We start from the raw sequence: 24,702 nt of genomic DNA, 5'->3' as shown, positions 1-24,702 counted from the left end.
TTCTCCGCTCAGGACCCGAGGCTTGAAATAAGGTGTCAGCTGGACTACGTTCCTTTCTAGAGGCTCCAGGGAAAAATCAGCTTCCAAGCTCATTTGGGTTGTTGACCAAATTCAGCTCTTTGCAGAATTCCCTTGTAAAAACTAAGGTCCCCATTTCCTTGCTGGCTGTCACATCTCATCTCCTAGAGGCTGTCCACATTCCTTGCCACATGGCTCCCTCCAGCAGTGGAGGATCTCCTTCATGCCAAATCCCTTTTGTCTTTCAGATCTCCCTGACTTCTCCATCTCTGACCACTAGAATCAGATTTAAAGGGCTCATGTGACTCTGTCAGGCCCACCTGGATAATCTCCCTTCCTTAAAGACAAAGTGCCACATAGCAAAAGCTTATCAGGGGATTTCTATAGTCACAGTCTCAGGGATTATCCAGGACCTGTAAAACATGTGGCAGAAATCGTGGGGGGCATCTTAGAATTCCATCTACCACAGTAGTTGTGGTAACAGTCTTAATAATTGCCTATTGTATAACACTTTGAATCATTTTAAAAAGTTACCTTTTTTAAGGTTGGAAGAAATCATAAGTAACTATGATTAGAAACCTAATAAAATCCCTCACATATTATACTTTACATGTTTAATTATATTTATACACAGGAGATACAACATATTTATGGGAATTTGAATTTCTAAAGAAAAGCCAGAAGCATCTAGACTATCATTTACTCGTCTGCGCATAGTTTCTCAAAAATATCTATTCCTCTGTTTTGTTGTGCTCTCCCATAGACGTAACCTTGAAAGCTAGCAATTCTCTTTCATTTAATTCCAAGTATGACAAAGAAAACAATGCAATTCACAGATGCTGACAATCTTCTGAAGTTCGATGCTTCTACTGGAAGGGCACCCCAAAAAGCAGCAGTTTCATCCCAGCTAATCCTAGGGGAAGGAAAGATCACCCAATTCCAGGAATTCTCTCAATAAAAATAACTACTTATGTCCTATTTTTAAAGAAACTCTCATTTTAACTCATTATTTTCTAAATTGTGAACAAATCTCCACATTATGCCACATTAGCAAGAATCAAAGGACAAGTGGCAAGTAGGCCACTAATGAATACCTGTCATGTGCCACTTTAATGTACTTTCATAGGAACATTACACATATAATTTCATTTAATCTCTTTAACATTTCTATGAATGTTAGTTATCTTATCCATATTTTACCCATGAAGAAACTGAGGTTCAGAGAGGGTAACCAATGCCCACAAAAACCACTTCATTAGAACATGCTAGAACCAGAATACAAGCCTAGGTTTATCAGACTCCAAAGGCTGATCCTTTTCCAAAGTACACTATCCTGCCTCAGAAGATTAACACGGGGGAAATGGAGACAAAGAAAAATGAAGACGTCTTAATCCAACGCATTTAGGAGAAATGTCTCTTACATCTAATATTCCTTCATTTCCTTGACTTTCATAGACTTAGCCCTCTTTCACGTGCCATATTCTTTAAATGAGACTTAAGATAAGCCAATCCAAGCTGAAATTTATATGAGTATTGCATCATTGCATTTCTTACACAAATAATCTGAGTACTAATTTATTATATACAAGAAATCTTGGAATTATCTGCCTAAACCACATGGTCTTCTTGTGTCCTTCTCATTAGCTATTCTTGAGCAGAATATCAGTAAAAGCTCTGATTCACATCAAGTAAGGGCTAAAACTCTTACAGAGCGAGAGTCGAAGATTGTGGCTTTAATTCACCAACACCCTAGGAGATTTTCTACTAATCAATGTCCTTTCTGTCCCTTCATGTCCAAACCCAGATCCAAGTCTAGCATATACGTCAAAGTCAAGGCTGATCAAGAAACGTGTTAATGACAACTCCTAAGCAAATTTAAAAAATGAGTTGCAAACCATCCTTCACCTTCCAGAGGTACTTATCCAGAGGCTAATGATTACATAATTGTAATAAACAATGACCTCCTGACTCCCAGAGCAGAAATATTCTCATTGCTACTCACAACCTTTGTTGGATTTGAGTGTTCTCAATTCCTGATTGATGAGACAAAGGCTCTGAAGAAGGATGCATTGGTTGAAAGGCCCACTCTATCACAAAATAATTGTGTGAGAAAGGGCAAACAATTGGTCTCTGGCTCTCATTTTCCTACTAGTAAAGTGAGGATCATCAAATTACCTACCTCATGGGAGCAATAATGACTATTAAATCATAGGTAAAGTGCTTAGCTCTATCTGGTACTCAAACCATGTTAGATATTATTATTAATTTATTATGATTAGCATTATTTTGTAATGTTAAATTAAATAGCCTCTGCAAGACAATTGAAAAATTTAAAGAGTCCATATGAAACTAACAATAGTTTTACATAATTTCAACACAGAAAAAAATTTTAGACTCATGAATCTCAAACTTTTGAAATCCATTTTTGCAGTTTTGTTTTTGTTTCTATCTTGTGCAACTAGTGGCTTTTCCCGAGCTATCATTTCAGTGAAAGAATGCAGTGCTGCACGCCATTCAGACAGCAGAACCCATGAGGCTTTGCTCACGATCATTGTTATGTGGTCCCCAATTCAGTAACAGTGAGGGCCACTGAAATCACCCATTTCGCTATATCAAATCCAACCTCATCCTAATGGTTCTAATTTTATGTGCTACTGAATTTAAGTTTCAGCACAGCAACTGAACCCATATATCAATCGACATTGTTTCTGAGAAGGATGACTCATTGTAAGGAATACTAGAAGTCTAAATCGCTAAAATTTAAAGATAAAACTGATTGTTAAATGTCTAAAATGTATCTGAGAATCAAAAAATAAGTAGCTATGGACAGTACAGATTTGTCTATGTATTTTCACGTATACGAGTGTCGGATTCACATACATAGTCAAATGACAAATACTGAATTCTAGGTTGTGTGCCAGGCACTGAGGACAGGCTAGCATAAAAAGACAAGGCCTCTGCTGCTCATCCTGGTAATTCCACTCTCCTTGGCAATTACCGTCACACAGGTTTGAGATTTCAGGCTACCACTTCAAGGACTATTTTCTCTTAAATACCCGCAATTCGGGCTATGGCTTCACAGCCCAAATGGCAAAGCTCTTCTCTCCTGGGAGTTAGGAAAGAAAGCTTTGAAGGTATATCAAATCCACTTTTTGTCAAAAAAGCATAACAATTAATTTCATAAACACACTAATCATGTTACACACAAAACAGAGTTGCCGAATTATATATCTTGAAGGAAGATACGACCTGTGTGGTCAAGCAGTGATATTATCCATCACTATTGAAGATGAGTTACTCCCTGAGAAATGAGTGCTTCTTGCTAAGTATGGTAATCATTAAGTTGCCAAATAGTTCCAATTCTTCTACTTCTGAGTAAACGGTAGAGTTGTACTTCCCCGCTTCCTCGAAGTTAAGCATATCTCTATGGCTTCCTTTGAACAATGGAATATGAGCAGAAGTGACATTGTGTCCGATCTGGGCAGAAGCTTTAAGTGACCATATGCTCCTGACCACACGTCTATTCCCTGCCACAGTGACTAGCAATGGTTTAGATGGTGGAAGTCCATCAGCCTGAGACCCTAAGTGAGGACAATGTACAGGCGAGCCCAACCCCTACACATCCATCCAATCTCAGAAGACAGTGCTGGATCACACACAAGATAAATGCCAGAGAAACACAACTTGACTGTTTTCAGTCAAGAGTTGTTACTGCAGCACAAGCCAATTAATTCAGACTAATACACTTAGTACACAAAAGCAAACTGAGAACCAACTCAGAACAGTGGTGCGCAAAAGCTCCTCTTTCAGGTTATTGAGAAAAATGCTCACCAGACTCAGCTAGTGACAGACTGATCTTAATATCCATGTTTATTTTTTGCTTTTAACTAAGAGCATACAAAGTACTATGAGAGAATGGAGGAAGACCCATCATTTTTAACCAGAAATTGGAAGACAAATGATTCAGTCCAGTGTTTGGACAACCTGCATGATAATCAAGAACATTTGACGAAACCCAGATTCCTGGGCCCAAACCAAAACTGACTAAAACTTTGAGGATTTGTTAAATTTGCATTTAATAAGTTCTACAAGTGATTCCTTCAGAGCCTTCATGAGAAATCTTGGTTTAGGGCCAATGGCTGCAAACTAATAATGCTCAGGTGTATTTTGTTGAGATGCACAAGATTTTGTGGGTTTTGAATTGAATTAGAATTGGCTGGCCTTTAAAAATTAAGAAACTTCCCCCCAAAATTGATATTTCCAACAACTTTTGAAAAATAATTATGATATCTGGCAATTCTAACACTTACATGGCAATAGGCACATAAAACTTAGCCCTCTTCACACAAGGAATACACACACTCCGGTCCCTCAGTCTCCATAATGTCAACTCATTCTTTTATCTGTGTTGGCCAAGGGGAACATTCTGGTCCCCTTGGTCTGGGTTTCTGAATACCACGTCACACACACTGAAGATTAAGCTTTGGAAAGTGGGAAAACGGAAAGCCATTGAAGAATGTTCAGCAAAAGAATTACACAATCAAATCTAATTAAAAGATAAAATTAAAAATAAAAATCTGGCAATACAGAAAATAGGATAGGGTTAGGTTTATAAACTCAAATGTGTTTTTAGGGCAGCAGCATATTTACTGGCCAGGCACGTAACCTGACCAAGTGACAGGGACTGAATGAGATCTCTGACTAAATGTAGAGGACACACCCCCTCTAATAGGGGAAGCTGTTACTTAGTTTCAAGTTCTGTCATCAATTCAATTTCAATTTCAATTTCTGTCATCAGGAATTTAAGCCTGGGGTCACCATATCTGCCATTTTTAAAAGAGAAGATAGAAATCCACATTTTTATTGGAAATGTCCTGATTTCTCAATGTTTTAAGTTAATTATTTATCTAAAAACAAAAACAGGCCAATCAATTGGAGTTTTATCTGTATATTAGAAGATAGCAGAATTAGCATCAGGAGACTAGAATGAAGTAAGAAAATTTGAAAAACTGTTCTCAGATGAATTTTTTAGCTCTCACAGCTTGAAAAACATGGACATCATAAACCATGCAAGAGAACTACAGGACGAAAGGAAGTTTTAGGTGGCAAGATTATGAATTTAGTTCCTAGAAGTTTGAGGAACTCATGTATGAAAGTACATGGTTCATCATTAGTCTTTCATCTATTCAATAAATATTATGATTACTATCTACGTTCCAGAAGCATTACACATCGTACTGGGCCTACATCAACAGACAAGGAGTCATATTTCTGCTTTAGAGATCTTAGATTCCAATAGGTGGAATATAGAGTTATAAAACACTATGTTAATGTTATGCCAAATATAGTAACAGGTGATTTGTTCAATAGAGACATGTGTGAGGGGTGATAGTCACATAAGGCTGCTAGAAAGTAGTGACATCTAAGCTGGAACCTGATGAAAGGAAAATGTGTTCCCAATAGAAACAATAGCTTGTATAAAGGGCCCACAGACTAGAGAAAGCCAAATGCATTAAAAAATAAAAACTGAAACAAGGTCAATGAATCTAGAACACTTTGTGCAAGATAGTTTTAAGTAGTGACAGATGAGGCCAGAAAAGTGAACAGAGGCCAGAGGTCGTGCACACTATTTTAAGTGCTCTGGACTTGATTCTGAAAGCAGCAGGCGGTCATTGAAGGGAGTTCATCTGGACAGTAATGAGTAAATCCCCATTAGAAAACAGCATCAGGACCAGAGACCATCTACATATGGGTAATATTTGAGGCAACAGAATCGAATGAGATTGTTCTATGAAAATCATTAAAGTAAAAAGCACTAAGAGTTAAAAGTATAGAACCTTAGAGAGCACATTTAAGAAGAGAGAAAAGGGGAACCAAAGAGTGGAACAGATAGAGAAGGGTAAAGGGACCAAGACCCAGGAAAGAGGAGGGAGTTTCAAAAGGAGGTAGATCTATGATATCAAACAGCAGAGAAGTCAAAGAGGGTGAGCTTTGAAGCGATACCGCCATTTATATCTCATACATAAAGAGTGTAGAGCAATGTTTAGAAAGGTAAACATTGATATTGGTAAATATAATCTGGTCCATTTATCACTACCTCACTGTACCAATCACTGCCTAATCCAACCTTACTCAGCTTTAAGAGAAGCTCTTAATTGGAATTTTCATGCAATGGAAGCCCTTAGTTTTGTACAAACTCCTAATTACTAGGAGTTGTAAGACCCAGAGCCTTTGTGCTCTTCTCGGCTGGCCAGACTTTAGAGGCTGGGTGGCCTTTCCCTGCTCGCTTGTATTCAGGCCCACACTCTGTCTACTTCTCTACAATGAAGAAAACATTGGTTTTAGATTCTGTTCCAAGAGCCTTATTTTCTACTCTATTTGCCTTGAAAGAAGCCAAAAAAGATGGGAGAAATTTTAGATGGAAGGGATATTGGAAGTTATTAGCTACAGTCTCCTCATCTTCATGTTTTGGAAACTGAGGCAGAGATAATAATTGCCTTGCCCAACGTTATACAGCTTTTATAAAAAGAAAGAGATTTTTCATATATAAACTAGCGTTTTTATGCTCTTGTGTACTGCTTTGCGATCACAGCCTCTTCTGTTTGCTTTTCTTCTGATCAAAGCAAAGGCCCTTTTCCTTCTTAGTGTCTTTAAAATTAAAATACAATCAGTTCCTGAAGAACTTAGGATCCTCCAGGTTTATAATCTGGTCTCTGGCACTCTAATACAAACTATGCATAATATTTTTTAAATTAAATAACACTTTTTATCTATCCAAAAAAAAATTTTGAAGCATTTTAAATAGAACAATATATAATTTTAAGAGAGGGCTCTATTATTTTTCTACCCTCGAGATTACACACGTAGTAAAATTTTATTTACCACAATACTATATTCAGAATTAAATTAGTTTTTGATAACCAATCATTTATACTAGTTTAGTTCACAACCTTCATGTCAGTATTTGTTTTCCACAATTAGTTAACTGGAATATCCAACATACTTTTATGAAGCAGAGTTCAAATACCACCATGGTATTAACACAGATTAGTTTTAATTTTTTCAATATATAGAGAGATGTGTTTTTTTTTTTTAAAGATTGGCATCTGAGCTAACAACTTGACAATCTTTTTTTTTTTTTTGCTTTTTCTCCCCAAATCCCCCCCAGTAGATAGTTGTATACTTTTAGTTGTGGCTCCTTCTAGTCGTGGTATGTGGGATGCCACCTCAGCATGGCCTGATGAGTGGTGCCATGTCTGCACCCAGGATCCGAACAAGCGAAACCGTGGGCTGCCTAAGCGGAGCATGAGAACTTAAACACTCGGCACGGGGCTGGCCCCGAGAGATGTGTTCTTATTTATAGAGTGTGATAGAATTAATGTGTACTGGTAACTGGATACAGAAATTATATCTAACATTATGCAGTATCTCCACAGAAATTAATGGTCAATCTAATATTTACTGGCAATTTTGTAAAAGAATATCATAAGGAATAAATTTGTCTATATTATGCTCTGATAAAAATGAGTTTTATCACCACAACCTTTAGAAACAGAAATTATGAATTCCTAAGTGTCAGAGTAAATCACAACAATAATAATAATAATATTTAGTGAGCACTTAAAGAGCCTCTTCATTGCATTATATTCTTTATGAATGCCCCCAAGCTTGCACAAGTTGGTAAAATTAGCTAAGTACTTCCTTGCTACTCAAAGTGTGGCCCAAGGACCAGCAGCACTGGCATCACCTAGGGGCCTGTTAGAAATGCAGCATGTTGAGCTCCACAGAGACAAACTGAATCAAAATCTGCATTTTAACAACCAGTATCCAGGTTATTCATATGCAAATTAAAGTTTGAAGTACTTAAGATATATCAATTCCTCATTGGAACTAATATTTCCCATTTTACAGAGCAAGAAATTGAGGAACAAAGAGATTAAGTAACTTTGCTATTAGCATTAGTAGCTGTGGCAAAAATTGCTAGTAGCCTACTGAATATACAACACATCTTCCTTCTTTCTAATACATCTTCAATTTTATTTAGGGAAGAAACATGTCCAACCCCAGGTAGGACATTCATTTTTCCCAGATGCTCTCCTAGCTTGAAATAGCTATGAGATAAATGCAGAAATCAGCTACAAATGCTAAGGTTTATTTTTCGGATGAAAGGAATGAATGGAGCTGTTGCCATCCTTTCCTTTTATTCCAGCCTTAACCATGGATATGATAGTTGGAACACAGCAGTCATCCTGGGATCATGAGATGACAGCATAAGGACAAAAGTCAACTAAGGAAGAGGAAGGAAAAAGTAAAAGAGTCTGGGTTCCTGATGTTCTTGATGCCATCATTTAAGAATTCAGTTAAATACTTGAAGCCACCTTCCTACAGACTTCTTTTTTGTTGTTTCTTAAGATTGGCCTTGAGCTAACATCTGTTGCCAATTTTCCTTCTTTTTTTTTCCTTTCTCCCCAAAGCCCCCCAGTACATAGTTGTATATTCTAGCTGTGAGTGCCTCTGGTTGTGCTATATGAGTCGCTGCCTCAGCGCGGCTTGATGAGCAGTGCTATGTCCGCCCCCAGGATCTGAACCAGTGAAAGCCTGGGGCACGGAAGCTGAGCGCGCCAACTTAACCATTTGGCCGTTGGGCCGGCCCTTCTATAGGCTTCTTGTTTGTAAGAAAAACTGATCCTCATTGAAGTTCATGGTAGATAGATTTTTCTGTTACTTTCAGACAAAGACATCCCTAACTGATAAAGTTTACAATGATATTCTTCTTTCACCTATATTTTATTATTTTACTACAAGGTTAGGGAACAAGGTTTCCTTTGTTTTCAATGGGCATTAAATTTGCACTATAAAAAGCCACTTAGGATTATTATATCCTCTTCTAATGTCTTCACAGAAGTATATAGTGTCATACCACACTCTCTGAGCCCAAGGGGAAAATTAAGAAATGACAGGCCACAAAACAGTTCCCCAAAGGGAAAGGATCTGATGAAGACACATGTGCTTTCCACCCCACTAACTTTCATATCCATTCACTTAAACATGCACCTGCCCACTTTCCTTATCTGTGGATAGATTCTGCTTAACCTCCTGGCTGTTCCCAGGTGGCAGCAAAAGCAGCGGCAATTGTAGCTGCCCCCTGCAACTGGTGGCCGTCAGATGTCTGAGAGTGAGATGCCTGTATTAGTAGCTGTCATCAAAAATGACAAAGACTAGATTGGGTGTGGCAGCAGCTAAAGGAGGGTGACAAATGCTGGCAAGCAACATCAATGTAACAAGCAGAACTGCATTTAACCGTAAATATCTCCATCCTGAGTCAGCAGCTGCATCCCATGGAACTTTCCCTCACCCCTGGATTTCACAGACAATAACGTAAACTCTAAATGACCCTCTTTGCTAAAGCTATGAGTCATATCATCAGCTTGGTGGCAGCCAAAAATACCTCCAAGAGCCTTTCAGATAAACTGGGAAACTTGAAAGAATGAAAGTTGAAAGGAATTCTGCTACAGCAATATTCTCCTCACTACTTCTTCAGCCTCATCCTCTCCTTTAAGAATTCAGACACTGTTATTCGGATTTATATGTTTAAGACTAACAAGTCAATTTTTGATATTTAATCTATTTTAAAGGGTGACATACACTAACATAAGCACTCCTAATCATATGATTCTATATATAGTTTTCTTGTTAGTTATCTCTCATTCTGTAATTCTGTAACTGTTATTAAGGCAAAAGCTACTCAAAATGATAAAAGGATACTCAGTTTTAATTTTTAGTTATCAAAGATCTACTGTTCTCTTAGTAATGCTCTAATGATGACTTTCTTCAAAATGGCTCTACATTCACCTTCACTCCTTTCTAACATTTTCACCGCCTAAACCCACTGCATCTACTCTCCTAAGATTCTAAAGTTTCTCTTCCTCCCTTATCTGTTGGATGATTCTTTTGCTATTCTACAAAGCACAATCAGCAGCCTCACATTTTTGGCTTCAATGGTTATCCTCTCACGCGCCCTAGATAACTGATTAAATCTACTCTCCCATACTGCCCTCTACCCAACCCGAACAATAGCCTTGCGATTCCATTTTCTTTTAATTAAGACTTCCTCTCTCGATATCCAAATTTTAATCTTCCTTGTAAACCTGGCTGGCGTTTTATCCCACTATTTCCTTTCTTCAGAAATTGGAATGTTTCTCTATGTAATCATGGTAACAAAAATCAATTTGTTCCATTTTTCCACATTCTCTGACTATGCCTTAATTTTATGCTTAATTCTACCGTAAAGGCTTCTAAAAATTTCATATAATTGAAAAACTTTGGACTCTCCAGCCCAAATATCTAAGTAGTAACTCAGCATCTTTTGCTTTCTTAAGTCTAAAAATCTTCTCATGAGTATATCGGAGTAAACTGGAAACCTCTCATCTTTTTCTAAAAGTCTCCTGTGACATTTGTCTTCCTCCTCTAAACCACTTCTCCAATTCAAGTCCAGAGTTCTCCTTTGTCATCAAAAGTTTTTAACATACACTATTCTAAAAGCACCTGGTCTTTTACCTTCTTAATAGAAGTCAAATGCCTTCCCAATACTTACTAAAATATTTATGTACCACTACAAAGAATAATCTAAATAATGGTTTGAGAACGCCATTAGGAGACATTTATAATTTTTATCCTTTCTTCAACATTCCTTAACCTTGTGACATAACTCTACTCCTCTACTCATAGACAAAATGTAATTTTACTACTCGTAATATCACATTCCCAAAATACTCATAAAATCTATTAGACTTGACTAAACATCCCCACAAAATAGTTGAAAATAGCAGTATCTTATTTTTGACATATTTTTCTGTGGATACCATATCATAAGAAGAAAAACCTTACATTTTCATTTATTACATCTTAAATCACATTAGTAAAACCCTAACTAAACACGTCCTCTAGGAATACTGATACATTTTATACAGAAAGAATGCTGCCACACACGCTTCTGGAACAATCTTTGTGCTACATTTTACATTCATTCCCCTAAAAAAGAACTAACATCTTGAATGTTAACAAAGATATTTATTAAAAAGATTCTCTTATAACAGAGTATTATATTTTTGAACTTTATGTGAAACCATTTTTTTGTTTTTAACATGTTTTAAATATTGAAGTAAACAAAAAGGAATGTAAAAAAGACTACATAAAAATTGACATCACTTAATTCAGGTCAAATTAAGATGGACTCATACTTTTCTACATGCTAGTTTTTTAACTTATAAAAAGGTATAATAAAAACATACAAAGATATCAAAACTCTACCTACTTAAAATGCAAAAACCAAAAGGAGAATTCAAAGGGATCTGTATCTTATAAGTTAACATCCCTAATTTGATGAGCTTCTATATAAATTTATTTTAGATTTAAACATTAATTTTATTCTTGTCATACCCTACTCCTAAATGATAAGATTTGTACCTCAAGGGATGAGGGTATTTCAAGTTTAAAACAAGTTTTCAGAATTCTGTGTTGTGTCAGGAACATTAAAATTCAAAAGAAATAAACTTAATACTCACTACATTACACCTTATATCACTTATTTTTTTTATTTCACAGGGCATGACTAGTTAGTATTTAACTCATCTGTAGCTCAAAACAAGATAAAGCAGAAAATGAGTTTTCCTTAAAAAGACAGCTGAGGAGTATCCAGAAGTTTCAACAATTGAATTACCTCACTACCTCTGGGAATGCCACTCTTAAGACACTCTCAACAGCCCTGCTACAGACACAAAAAGACATGCTCTCTGCATGCTATACTCTTCCGTAGATATCATAATTCTCAGCCTGACAGTAAGTATACCAGAAATCACTCTGCCCTTTATGGGAAAAGACTTACAGTTCAAAACAAACAAACAAACAAAAATAGGGTAACTATACAGTATTCTTCACTAAGGAGGGAAAGAATTAACCAATGTCTAGGACACTCGAAAGGCAGAAAGAGCCAAAATATGATGTGATATGAATTTCTGCAAAGACCGAATCTGTTCATCATAGGATTTCCAGCATTTACAAGAGGACCTAGCAAATCCTTGGCCCTTAGTAAGAAACCATTGAATAAATGAACTACGCTTATAGTGACAGAATTTGGCTAAGTCTAGGTATATGGAATAAGGAAAAGTGATTTCTTCTCTAAATTTCAATAGGGTGTTCTTCTAATGGAACATGTGTTTGTGCTCTTTCAAGTTATTCTGAGAACCATAGCGTACCCACCTTATCTGCCCTCCCAGGGACTTCATCCCCTGGAGACCATGCACATCTTTATATCCTGCTGAAAGTCTGGCACATCATAAGCCTTCAATACACATGTGCTAAGGAACAGAATACTACAATAATTTCATTTGAGTCTTTCCATGTTAACACATTGAAAAGTAATGAATTGCTGACTGGCCAAGCTGTTCACTTGGCCTTCTCCACTACCAATATAGATTTCTACAATGTGACTGAGCTGCAGCAATAAAAAATAACACTAAAAGAAATGGATTGGTCATGCCTATTCTCCAATTTATCCACTGTGAATTAAAGGGGGAAAAAAAAGAAAAAATCTGATTGCACCTGAGCTTAAATGCTAGAGGGAAAAACAACACAGGGAGTGAGGCATGCACATGCCTAAAGGAGCAAAAATAACAATCCCTCAAAACTATGACTGAGGGCAATGCCTCTCTAGCAGCAATGGCTGAAAGAACAAACTTCTATTAACCAAAAATGTTTTAAGGTGAAAACAAAGCTTTAGCGTTAGTTCATTAAAATACGGGTAGTATTCTTTGGGTCATGCACTCCAATAATGTCACCTTAAGTTTTGTTGGAGAGACGCTGTTTGGGAAGAAAGTGCTGCCATCCAATCTAAGGCATACCACTGCTGCCAGGCACTCAGTCTACCTTTCCTATAAAATAATCACAGCTATATATCTAGTTCAAACAACCAAAGTGAGAAAAAGTTTTGCAAAACTCCCTCGCTCTAACCATTTCTGAAGAAGCCTGACAGGGAGTGGACAAGCAACACAGTGTTAGTGAGTGTGTGCAGAAACGCTAAGGCATTCCTTACTCTTGCTTTGAAATAGTAAAAAGAATCCAAAACTCTATACATAATATCACCATGTTTCTTTAACCTAGCATGCACTGTGAGGAAGCCCATACTATTTCCACTCAAGAAGGAGAGTCGTAGGACAGGCCCCAGACAAAATTGAACCAACAGATTTTGAAAGTCATGTCCAGAGTTTCCAGCCTCCCCAGTAGCACCCCACTTCAGGCAGCCAGTACCTTTCCGCTTTCTATGTTTCATGCCTCCCAGAAAATAATTTTAAATAAATGGGAAGTGACAAATGACTTGATATCAGTCATTTACACATTTACTGAAAGCTATTTACACCCTTGTGTGAAATCGTCCCAACCTATTTCCATCTTGTCACTCATGAAATAATCAAATGTAGTGTTCTCCATGAGCTTTAGGAAACTCAAGTAGGTGGGGAAGATCTGGTGGCAGAGAGTGATACAGTCTCCAAAATCTTCTTATGCCTAAGGCTTATTCTGAAGGTTGTCCTACTTTGGACACTTTAGGGGACCCCAGAAAGCTGAGTCTAAGGGACAACTTTCCCTTAGATTCTCAGCTGCCTCCTGCCTCTTTGCGAGCATCAGCCCCAACCACAGCTGCTGAATCAGGAGGAGAACAACAAATATCACAGCTTTCCAAAGAAGCGAGGTCCCAACACAGGACTTTACCCTCCCTCCAGCTGAGACTAGAATTTAACAGCTTAATCTCTTCCTTTCTGTTCACCTTGCAACCCACTTTTCCCCATCCCCCCTCTTCCAATTCTATATAAAGATTTCAGACCATTCTCAGTGTATTCTCTTCCTTCTGATGCCTCCACCACCCCTCACATCCTATGATGCTGTCAAGCATCAGTCAGGCACTCTACAGCTACAAGACCCAGAGTTTTTGCCATTCAAGTACCTGGCACATCCCAGGATAGGTTGGTGGACATGCTTGTAGTTTTACGTCCTTAAAATCATCATCAATGTCATATAGTGAGGTTTTTATTCTATAAATATAAACTTCACTTCTACAGGCAAACTCATTATCATGAATTGATGATGCCAAGTTGTTATATGTCATGATAATAATTATAAAGAGCAATAAATATGTCATTTATTTTGTGATTGGTTTTCCTTTCTGAGATTCTATATCTATACAAAGGTATGTCTACAAAATGAAACTAATTGCATAAGAAACACAAAAAACATCTCATTTCTTTAAAACTGGATTATAAGTGCTACAAATTTATCATTTTTTGGAAGTCATAGTTTTTATAAATTAAGTGAAACATGTCTTCTATTGCATTCATAGTAGAAGGGGCGTAGTGGGACCAGCAATAACAGCAATAATATCAATATGTACTGAGTTCCTACTCTGCATGTCAGACTCTGTCCAAAGGATTTATACGCAAAAAGAAAATTTAAATGCCCAGAGAACCCATGAGTCACATAATTTTACTCCCATTTTACAAATAAAGAAACCAAAGCAAGGAGAGGTTGAGAAACACACTAAAACTTTTGTAGTTAATATGGTGGCAACAGAATTCAAATCCAAAGGTGTCATTACCCTGAGGCACTGATCTTAACCATTACTTTATAAAGTCATATGATGCTATTTTTGAGGTCAGATTCCCTCTTAAGTTCTGGGAGAGATCAGATTTTTCTCTATTAATTTTTGCCCACTGAATAGCCTATATTTTGTTTTTATAAATGTGAGAGTAGTAAAATTCATAGAAACATGTTACCATACATCTCTCCACAGCCTGAGGATGAATATCCAAGAGTGAAGTTGGAAACCAACCTTCAGACCCTAAGTCTATGATCTGACATCATGTTTCTCATGATTTTAAGCATAAAGCTTCTTCAAGTTTTCAGAGTATAAAACAAGGGCACTGGGGGAAAAAAATTCTATCTAGACACCCTCCTCGAAACAGCTTTTCAAAATGCAGTTAAGCATGGTACTCAATCTAGATTTTCCAGAATGAATCCATAATTTAGATACCAAGGCTTGTCATTTCTAATAGTCGTCACTGTTGAGCATTGTGGACGTTAGCTGTCATAAATATATGAGGCCTGTCTACACGTTCATTTTTCCAATGACACCGTAAAACTGGCCCAAAAAACAAATGTTGTTCCTTTTATTCATTAACAATTTGAAAACCTCTTATGGAATGTAAAAATCCAGGTGTCGCACCCCAAATTGTTAGCTCTGATGACTACAATGAAGACAAAAGGAAAAAATTGATTCAGTTATTAGTTCTAGCTAATCTGAATGTATGGTCTTAGTAGATAAAGCTATCCAGACAAACTCCATCTCAGGTTTCCAGGTCACAAGGAAGTAAGCCTACCAAATACACAAGATCTACCAGTATTTTCTTGGTATGTTTTCAAAGCATGCTACCTCCTAAGAGGATGTTCTCCTTGAAGAAGTCTCCTCTGCCATTCCTAACAATACTAAGGCTTATCAACTGTATGTCACATTATGATTCCTTAAGAACTTTAACTTAATTGAGCCATGCCATATCCTTGTGAGATGCAAACAGAATAAGTAGAACTTCTCCCATCTCACAAATGAGTATATTAAGTCACAGATGGAATAAATAAATCACCCAAACCACAGAATAAGTTCACGACAAAATCACAACTAACATAAGTCAAGAGTTTGAGTAATTGGTGAAACAATTGCTTCAATTCACCAAGAACTCAGTCTAAAATATGCTGATGTTAATAGTGAAAGTCTAGTGTGGTAATTTAATAACTGTTCCACTGATTTTAAGGATAAGGTAAGTTCTAGAGTCGATTCTTTTCCTGGTAGCGTACTAAAATAAATAAATTAAATTAAAATTCATTCCAGAAATCTTCCTTTGAGTGCTTACTATGTGCCAGGCACTGTTCTAGATGCTTGGGAATCAAATAACAAGGCAGGCAAAAAATTCCTGATCTCAATGAGCCTACATTCTAGCAAAAGAGACAAAAATAAACAATTGACATAATGGTAATAAATAAATAATCTTGTATATTAAAAGATAATAAGTGGTAAGGAAAAAAAGAAAAAAATGAAGCAGGATAAGGGGGATGAGAATTGCTAAAGGGTGGACAGGTTGTAGTATTTATCTGGTTGGTCAGGGTAGGCCTCATTGAGAAGGTGAGATCAATGGATATGTAGCAAAGAGAAAGAGCCAGGGAGAAAGCTCCAAGGAGTATCCTGGTGTGTTCAAAGAACAGAAAGGAAGCCAACGTGACTCCAGCAGGGTTAGCAAGAAGAAGAGTTGTGTGAGGTGAAGTCAAAGAAAGAACTGGGAGACAGCTCATGCAGGGCCCCGGAGGCCACCACAGGAAATCTGGTTCTTATTCTGAATGAAGTAGAAAACACTGCAGGGTTTTGAGCTATTGAGTGGCACAATCTGACTTAAATTTTAAAGAGGATCCATTATTAATCGTTAAACACCTCAAAATTTTATCATTCAATATATTGCATAACCTTTGTCATATATATGAATCCTAATTTACCCTCCTCCTTCTCAGAATAAAATATTATTATTTCCATCTTCCCCCAAAAAATACCAAAGCCCAGAATGTCTAAGTAGCTTACCTAGGGTAAGATCTAGTAAGTGGTAGAGCCAGGTGAAACCAACAAGTTTTCTAACTCACCGTCCAAAACTGATTGTTCTTTCTTATGTACTCATTTATATTAAAGTCATAAAGGAAAGAAAATAATAATTGAGATTAATTATCCAGATTATTCATCAATAGAGATGTTCAGTTTGATATATTAAAATTGAATCAAACCCATTTTTCCCTTATTGTTAATTTCTGGGACATAATGATATAAGTAATTTCCCTGAACTTTCTATTCGAAATGACATATGAACATTCAGGCTAAGAATTTTGGATGCAGAAGCAATCATAACGTAAATTCACGACAGGACATTTAGAAAGTTTTTCAAAGTCTTTTAGTTATGGTTATTTATTAACTCTCTAGTGTATGCCAGCCATGTGCTAAAGTCTTAACATATGTTGTTATATTTAATATTCATCAAAAACTCTAAGAAGAGTTTTTAGCAATCTCATTTTATACATGACAAATGTGGACCCCGAGAGGCTAAGTATTGAAAGGTCACAGGACTAATCAGGACCAGAGCCAAGATTTTACCGAAATGTCCGCAGTCTAAAGTTAGGTTCTCTTTAGTAAGCAACACTACCTTCCTGAAGGTGATGCTCAACATATCACCCCAAGATTCCTAACTAAAAGGTCAGCCAGACATGAGTAGTCCCCTTTTACAGATGATTAACTAGTCATAGAAAAGTTAATCAAGCAATCAACATTTATTTTATGGCCACAATATGCAAATCAATATTTAGTTGCTGAGAGCACAGAGGATTTATGATACAGTATCTTGCCTCAATGAGCTCACAATCTTGTTAAGGCAACAAGAGACACATAAAAAGGTAATAAATAATCCAAGATAGCACATAATAAGTACCTATTGAAATATAGAGCCAACAACCACGTAAGAAATACAACAGAGAGAAAATTGAATCTGGGTGCTTCAATTCAGTTAAGAAAGATCACGACTAGAGAGGACCAGTGTTGAGGTGGTCTTTACAGGAAAGGTGGGGTTTAGATCAGCAGAGAGGATGAGGAAAAGCAATTCCAGTGAAAGGAGATAATATGACCAAAGGCCAAGGGAGAGATTGTGAATGGATTATCAAGAAAAAATGAATAGAAGCATTTGAAGTGCAGGACAGATGGGAGGCAAAGTTAAAACAAAGTCAGAGAAGTAGATTACAGAAAACCTTGATTGGCAAATTAGGAATCTAGGGGAGAAGGGAAGGAACAGATCTTTGTTGAATTGCTAGTAGGCAGCACCTGCTTTGTGTGCACTTTTTGTTTATGTAATCCTCTCAACAACCCTTTAAGGTAAAAAGGTAGATATATCATGGCCATTTTATTATTATTATTGTTATTATTTTTGCTGAGGAAGATTAGCCCTGAGCTAACATCTGTTGCCAACCTTCCTCCTTTTTTTTTGCTTGAAGAAGATTAGCCCTGAGCTAACATTTGTGCCAACCTTCCTCCACTTTATATGTGGGTCACTGCCACAGCATAGCTGATAAGTGGTGTAGGTCTGCACCCGGGATCCAAACCTGCAAACCCAGGCCACCAAAGCAGAGCGTGCCAGACTTACCCACTAAGCCACAGGGCCAGCCCCATCACGGTCACTTTAAATGAAAGGAAACAGAGATTATCTGGCCAAGGCATAGCTTTGTGTGTGGATGGAGCAGAAATTCCAATCTAGATCTATCTGAGTCTAAGGTCTATATTCCTTCCACTACCCCTCCCCACCCCATTTACCGAAGGCAATGGGGAGTCACCGAAGGTATCCAGTCAAGAGAAGAGAGTGACCTATGAAAAGCAGTGTAAGAACAAAAGAAGACTAGTCTGACTGTGAGATATCAGCATATGTCCAATAGCAGAGACGGACTAGGAAAGAGCCATCTAGTCTATTGCATTAACCCAAATAATATGGTGACGAGGATGTATATTTGAGGTCTGATAATGGAAATAAAAAAGAATGTAAGAGATATTACAAAAGAAATAAAAGACATAAATGGCCATACCCACATCCTGCAATAGGTAGTTTCTACTCCCCAACCATACACCCACTGCGTAAATATTTCTCCTAAAACATCAGAGACAAAACTCAAAATCTAGCTCAAATATTTCAAGTTTTTTGACAGCACACGATTTATTTAAAAATAATAAAATCAATGGCTTAGGAAGAATATCTGCCTTAGTGCAATCTGCCTCTCAGACCACCATCATGAAGTGTGACAGCCTTAAGCGAGGCATACTTCTACTACAGGAGTTTGGCAATAGCTCATTGCCATACACGCTAACATGGACAGTAATTCCTTATATTCATGCTCATTAGACATATTAATCACTTTGGAAATATTCTTTTACTTTTAGTTTTTCCTTTTAGAAAACTATGTGCATATGAAACCACTGAATTCTTTCTGAGAGATATAACGTGTCATATTTCTGAACATTATTCCTCCCCAGCACTTCTCTCTTAAAATGAGAGGTACCACTCAGGATTCAAGTCAAAAACTAATAGCAATTAGTTGAGGCATATTATTTAAAAACAAGGTGGGTCTTTTCTGACTTTTTCTGACCCCTGGACAATGCAAACCATACAACTGTTAAATATACATAGAATTAACAACCACCTATATTTTTCAAGGAAAGTATTTACATAAACACCCAGGGATTTTAGTCAATACACATCTTTTCAAGCAAATTAATATTGCAAAGCTGCCAACCTGGTTATAACCAGGCTAACTATGTAAACCTTTGATTAGTATCAAGTGTTCAACTAATTTGTCTTAATTTTGAATTAACTGCTACATTGAACATCCTACAAGTATGACGTACATGTGATAAATGTGTGCATGTGTGCATATATATCTCACGTCAGATTTGATGAGTAACAATATTTTGACCCAGCACTCTTTGAGAAATTACACACCTACCCGACTTTCACCTAATCTCCTTAGTATCATCCAGCTACACTGAAGGATAATTAAAATGTAACATATTAGCCAAGCCTAATTTCCTTTACCTTTATGGATAAAAAAAGACTTGTTTTTCTGAGTTGAAAATGAATGTTTAAATTTGAAACCAAACTGTGCCACGGCCCAATAAATGTAGGCCTACAGCTAACACACATCTAAAATGTCTTTGAAAGTTTCAAGAATGCCAAACCTGAGCTGTATTTTAGAAATGTCACACGCACGTGCAAAGAAATATCATCACACAATCCTAAAAAGTGTATTTGTTAAAATACAATCTAGATATTCTTTTATTTCTTTATGTTCTTCATTTCTGCATATCTCTACAGATGTGAAAAGAGACTTCTGCAAAATATGATGAAGGGAACCACAATACTACACAAGCATATCTTCCCGATGTTCTGTTTTAACATACTCTAAATTTGAAAAACTTAGCCATTATAAATAATTTAAAAACTATTCATGCAGAACGTCTGGCTCTTATATGACATTAGGCATTCTATAAAAGATATGTTAAATACATTATGCATGTAGAAAAGGAATCACAGATAATGTTTATTTCATATACCTTACTTTCTATTATGTAGGGTTTTTTAAAACATGGCAATGCATTCACAAATAAAATGTATTAAAATATGAATATTAACCTTAACTTTTAAGGGCATTATTTTGTGAGAGTTTAAAAAAATATAACTATTTTTACCTCCCAGTCCTGGTCTAAGTCGATTATCGTAACCATCCAGAAGTCTGTCTAGAATTCTTGTAAAGATGGTAATGTTATTTTTAGCCTCATCTTCTTGGATGTTAGCCAGCACCAACCTAAACAGATAATTTTACAAGCTGATATATATACATAAGTGTGTTTTCCAAGTGCCAACATGCTCTTCTGCCTTGATTTGAATTTTAAGACTCCCTAAGCTATCAGTGCCACCCATTTTCCTCTTTTTTTCACTTCTATAAATACCAGTATGTCTATGCAGAAGATAAACATGCTGTTGAAAATGGATACTAAATACTAGATTATTAGAAAGTTTTGTGTCAAATTATTTCAGATTTCTACCACTTAGTATTGTGTACAAACTATTCATTTTTTTCTAAAATCCATTCCCTAGAACATATTATGATTGCAGCTTATCACATGCAGACACCATTAGTAATGTTATTCTGCATTTAAAAAGGTACGATAACCAAAGGGGCTCCTGAAAAAATTCTTCAGTGATTTGAATATTAATTGGAAAATAAATTGCCTCCTGGGAGGCACAAAATTTCTCTATCTTCCTCATAAATGTCTTTCTTTTTCTCTTTATGTCTTTTTCTCTTTTAAACCAAGATTATTTCCTTACTTTGGGTATACCTCCACCCAATGGCCAAGTGCAATATAGACATCAGGGAATCTCCGCTGGCTGTGTTCCAGGCTCCATGTAGCCAGGAGGTGGAGGGGGGGCTCTGAAAGGATCAGCAGCACACACAGCCGCAGAGAGCCTCGGAGGAGGACCGTCCTGATGGATCTCAGAGGGGGACGATAGGGGTCACCTAAAGAGTAACATGCTCAGCTACTTTCGTGTGTGTGACAAATTTTCCGAAAGAACAAATGCTCTTAAAATATCACCAGAAGAGGGTTAGGAACAGTGATTCTCTCCATTATTTCTCCATCAGAAAGCCAGAGACCTGATTTTGTGACATCCAGCAATTTGGTGCAGAAGCAACTGGATGTATAAAACAGAATGTCCCTCTTCATTGCCATTTTTTCTCCCCAGAATGATTCAGAGATTTAAATTACTGGCCCAAAAAAAGAATCATTTATATAATAGAATAAAATACTGGCATGAGCACGCCTGGTCAAATATAGAACAGAAAACTAGTAGAGGAAAGTACTAAGTGGTTAAGTACTGAGGGTTTTCAATGATTATTAATTGACTATAATTTATAATTTATAATTTGTTCACTCCTTTAAAATCAAAGATTATATGTAATTGCATTCTGATCAAGGTGTAGCGTGTAAAATATCCTTGACAGAGCCCATTTGCATTTAGATGATTACACAGCTAGTAGCTAAAATTAGTCATAATACATCAAAAAATTGGTAACCAACTTTAAACAAATATTTTCTTGAGAGCAAAGTATTAAAACACTGATATGAAGATAAACATTTAAAAATTACGCCAGCAAATTAGTTCATACCTTTGAGCCTCAAAAGTTTCTATACTGTCTTAAGCTAATTTTAAAACCAATCACTAACATAGTCATAAAGTTCCACACAGAGATTCTCACTGAAAAGTGTTTTTTAATCACGTCACATTTTCTTTCTAAATTCAATATTAAGATGTTAAATGAGGAGATATTTTCCAATTAAAAACAAGACTTCATAAAGAGATTTCTTCTCAATTCTAGAAAATAATTTCATACGTTGACAAATACTTGGACAACAAAATGAAAAGAGAAATAAAGGTATAATAAAGACATTGTTTTTTAAAAAGAAATGATTACATTAGCATTCTTATGAATCTTGTAATTTAAGTCCTCTGGTGTTTAGAAAACCCTATCTTAAAGGCAATAAATAGGAGATGTGCACTAACGATAAAAATCAGAAAAAAAAAACCCTACAACTAAGATGAAGTTATCGAAAGCAACAAAAATTAATTTCATGTTTGTAGAACATAGGCAAAACAAAATGAATTACCTGTTTAAAATAAGTAGTCTTTGTGACAGTAACCATTTTAAGAATAAAAGATCTCTAAATCAATAATATGTAAAGTTGACTAATAAATCAAGCTTTTGTTTTATTGTTTGTGATTGTGAAGTTGTATACTATCTCCACCTAGAGGTTTAAAACTTACACATCACTTGGGTTTTCTATGTTGATTAAAAGAGCCAATACCATTAAAAGAAAACAAAAAATCAAGTTAACACTCAAACTATTTTAGCGTGTGCTTTTCTGTTTGGCTTAAAGGAAAACTGTTGTTTTCCTTACTGAATTTTGGGTTCATTATAAGTGCATATAACTTAACCATTTCAATTTCTTGCTAGAATATGCCATTCAAAAGCTATTCTTTTCTTCACTGCTTTTTGTTTTTAGAAAATGCTTCTGTCCACTTTGGCATTTTATGGGCAAATACAAGAAGCAGTCAACTTTTTATAGTCTCTGTCACTTCATAGTTCAGTTTCCTAGCACAGCCTTTTTTCATTAGAAATAATTCTTCAAAATACTCCAGCTTCTCAAAAGCCACCCCTGCACTGATGGCATTCAAGTAACACACCTTATCCTGAATTTTAAAAGTCAAATACAATAAATGTCTCACCTGGCTGGGTCCCACATCAAGAAAACAAGAAGGAGCAACTGCATGTTGTAGGTGTTCAATTTCATGCTCATAGCCGCTCTTTGTAAAGCCATGGGAAGAAAAACAAAATACACTTAAAATTCCGTTCAGTCTCACCACCCAAATAACCCAAAAATGTCATTTCAGTTGGGAATTGGAGTTCAAGCTACGGAGATTATTCCAGTGGAGTGAGGGTAGAGCATGATGATTGGGGGAGATTATTTTCCTTTTCCTTTCTTTCCTTTCCTTTTTTTCTCTTCCACATCAAGATGAGCAAGTAATCAGACTTTGCTCTGCCAGGAACTTCCCCTAGCCCCGTCGTCAGCAAACACTGTTTTGTGCTCATACACACGTAATAATAACACACGGGACTCTGAACTGACATATGAGCTGGAGAAGAGAATGGGTTGGAGGGGAGAGTAAAAAAGGGGAGGAGAGATGGAGACTTCATGCCACAATCCCCTCAACCAAGACCACCTCCGCAACCACAGCGGGAAAAGCAAGGGGCAGCCAGCCCACTTTTTCGATGATTATTCTTTTCACTACAGTGAACTGCAGTCCTCACATCTTCACTTCTTCACTCTCTCTGAAATAAAATGAAATAAAATAATCTCCCTCCCTGTCTATCCACAGTTGCCCAAGACCACATCTTGGAGGCAGCCGGGCTCGGATCAACTGCTGCGAAACGACGCGTTTGACAGCTGTTCCGGAGCCGACCACCACAAGCCGAGCCGGAGCGAGAGGCTGCCGGATCCAGCCCGGCAGGCAGGGCAGCGCGGCGTGCAAAGTTGAAGACTATAGAAGAGCCAGGAGAACGGGCTGCCGGGCGGCCGTCTCGGATCTCGGTGTAGTTGTAAATATGCTTCTGGCGAAGAGTATCCAAATTATTTTTTAAATGTACTGGGGAGGAGGGGGCGACCTGAACCTCGTCGGATTCCAGGGAGCATCGGAGAGTGGGGTGGGGGGAGAGGAGGCATGCACGCGAGGCAGAGGCAAATGGGAAAGGGTGCCTGTTGGGACCAACGTGTGCGACCTTACCTGAAACAGCAAGCAGAATTAGGTGTTTTCCTCCTTTGCCCTGATCTTGAGGAGATGGGAAACTTGAGAGAGAGAAAGAGAGAGAGAGAGAGAAAGAGAGAGAGAGAGAAAGAGAGAGAGAAAAATGGAGAGAAAGAGAGAGACTGCAGCAGCCGCGCGAGCGGCGAGCGAAGGGCTGCTGGAAGCCGGAGAGAAGCGCGAGGAGCGGCGGCGGCGGCGGCGGCGCGAGGAGTAGAAGGAGGCGAAGGCGTCCGTAGTGGCAGTGATGGGCGGAGGAGGAGGCAGAGAAGGAGGGAGAAACGTTGGACGAGCAGGCGGGGAGGGGGTACGCGAGCAGAGGCGCGGTGCGCGCCGGCTGTGGCGGGCACGAGCCCTACGCCTGGAGGAGGAGGAGCCAGGCCCGGGAGGAGGGCTAACGAGGTTCCCCGAAACGCAGGGACCCCTACCCCCACGCCCGCCCCGATTCCGGGAACCCGCCCGCCGGGCACCTGCAGCCGCACAGCCCCGGGCGGCAGCGGGCGCCCGGGTGCGCCCCGAGCGCGGCTGGCCGCGCCGGAGGAGCGGAGCCCACGCGCCTCCCGGGACGGCTCCCCGCGGCGGTCCACCGGGCTCCCCGGAGGCCCCCGGGTTCCTGGGGGTCTGCCGGGAGGTGTCGGTGCGGAGTCGGGAATGCAGT

The 24,702-nt window shown here is 37.9% G+C and overlaps 1 protein-coding gene across 2 annotated transcripts in view; it reads right to left on the bottom strand.

The window, feature by feature from the left end:
* GABRA2 (gamma-aminobutyric acid type A receptor subunit alpha2) overlaps nt 1-24,373 on the bottom strand; it is a 129,496-nt gene extending 105,123 nt beyond the window's left edge. Inside the window, exons 1-3 of one of the 2 annotated variants that reach the window (XM_070505956.1) lie at nt 24,027-24,373; nt 22,971-23,048; nt 20,375-20,490 (exon numbers count right to left, since the gene is read on the bottom strand). In XM_070505956.1, coding sequence (XP_070362057.1) covers nt 20,375-20,490; nt 22,971-23,041 — 187 coding nt within the window. In that variant the 5' untranslated portion in view covers nt 23,042-23,048; nt 24,027-24,373. The remainder of the gene's footprint in view (nt 1-20,374; nt 20,491-22,970; nt 23,049-24,026) is intronic. The other variant, XM_014857141.3, reaches the window with a different exon arrangement.
* Between the last annotated feature and the right edge of the window lie 329 nt (nt 24,374-24,702).

This window comes from Equus asinus, chromosome 3, assembly GCF_041296235.1.
Source record: "Equus asinus isolate D_3611 breed Donkey chromosome 3, EquAss-T2T_v2, whole genome shotgun sequence".
In the NCBI taxonomy this organism is placed as follows: Eukaryota; Metazoa; Chordata; class Mammalia; order Perissodactyla; family Equidae; genus Equus; species Equus asinus.
This window is presented reverse-complemented; position numbering and strand designations above follow the sequence as displayed.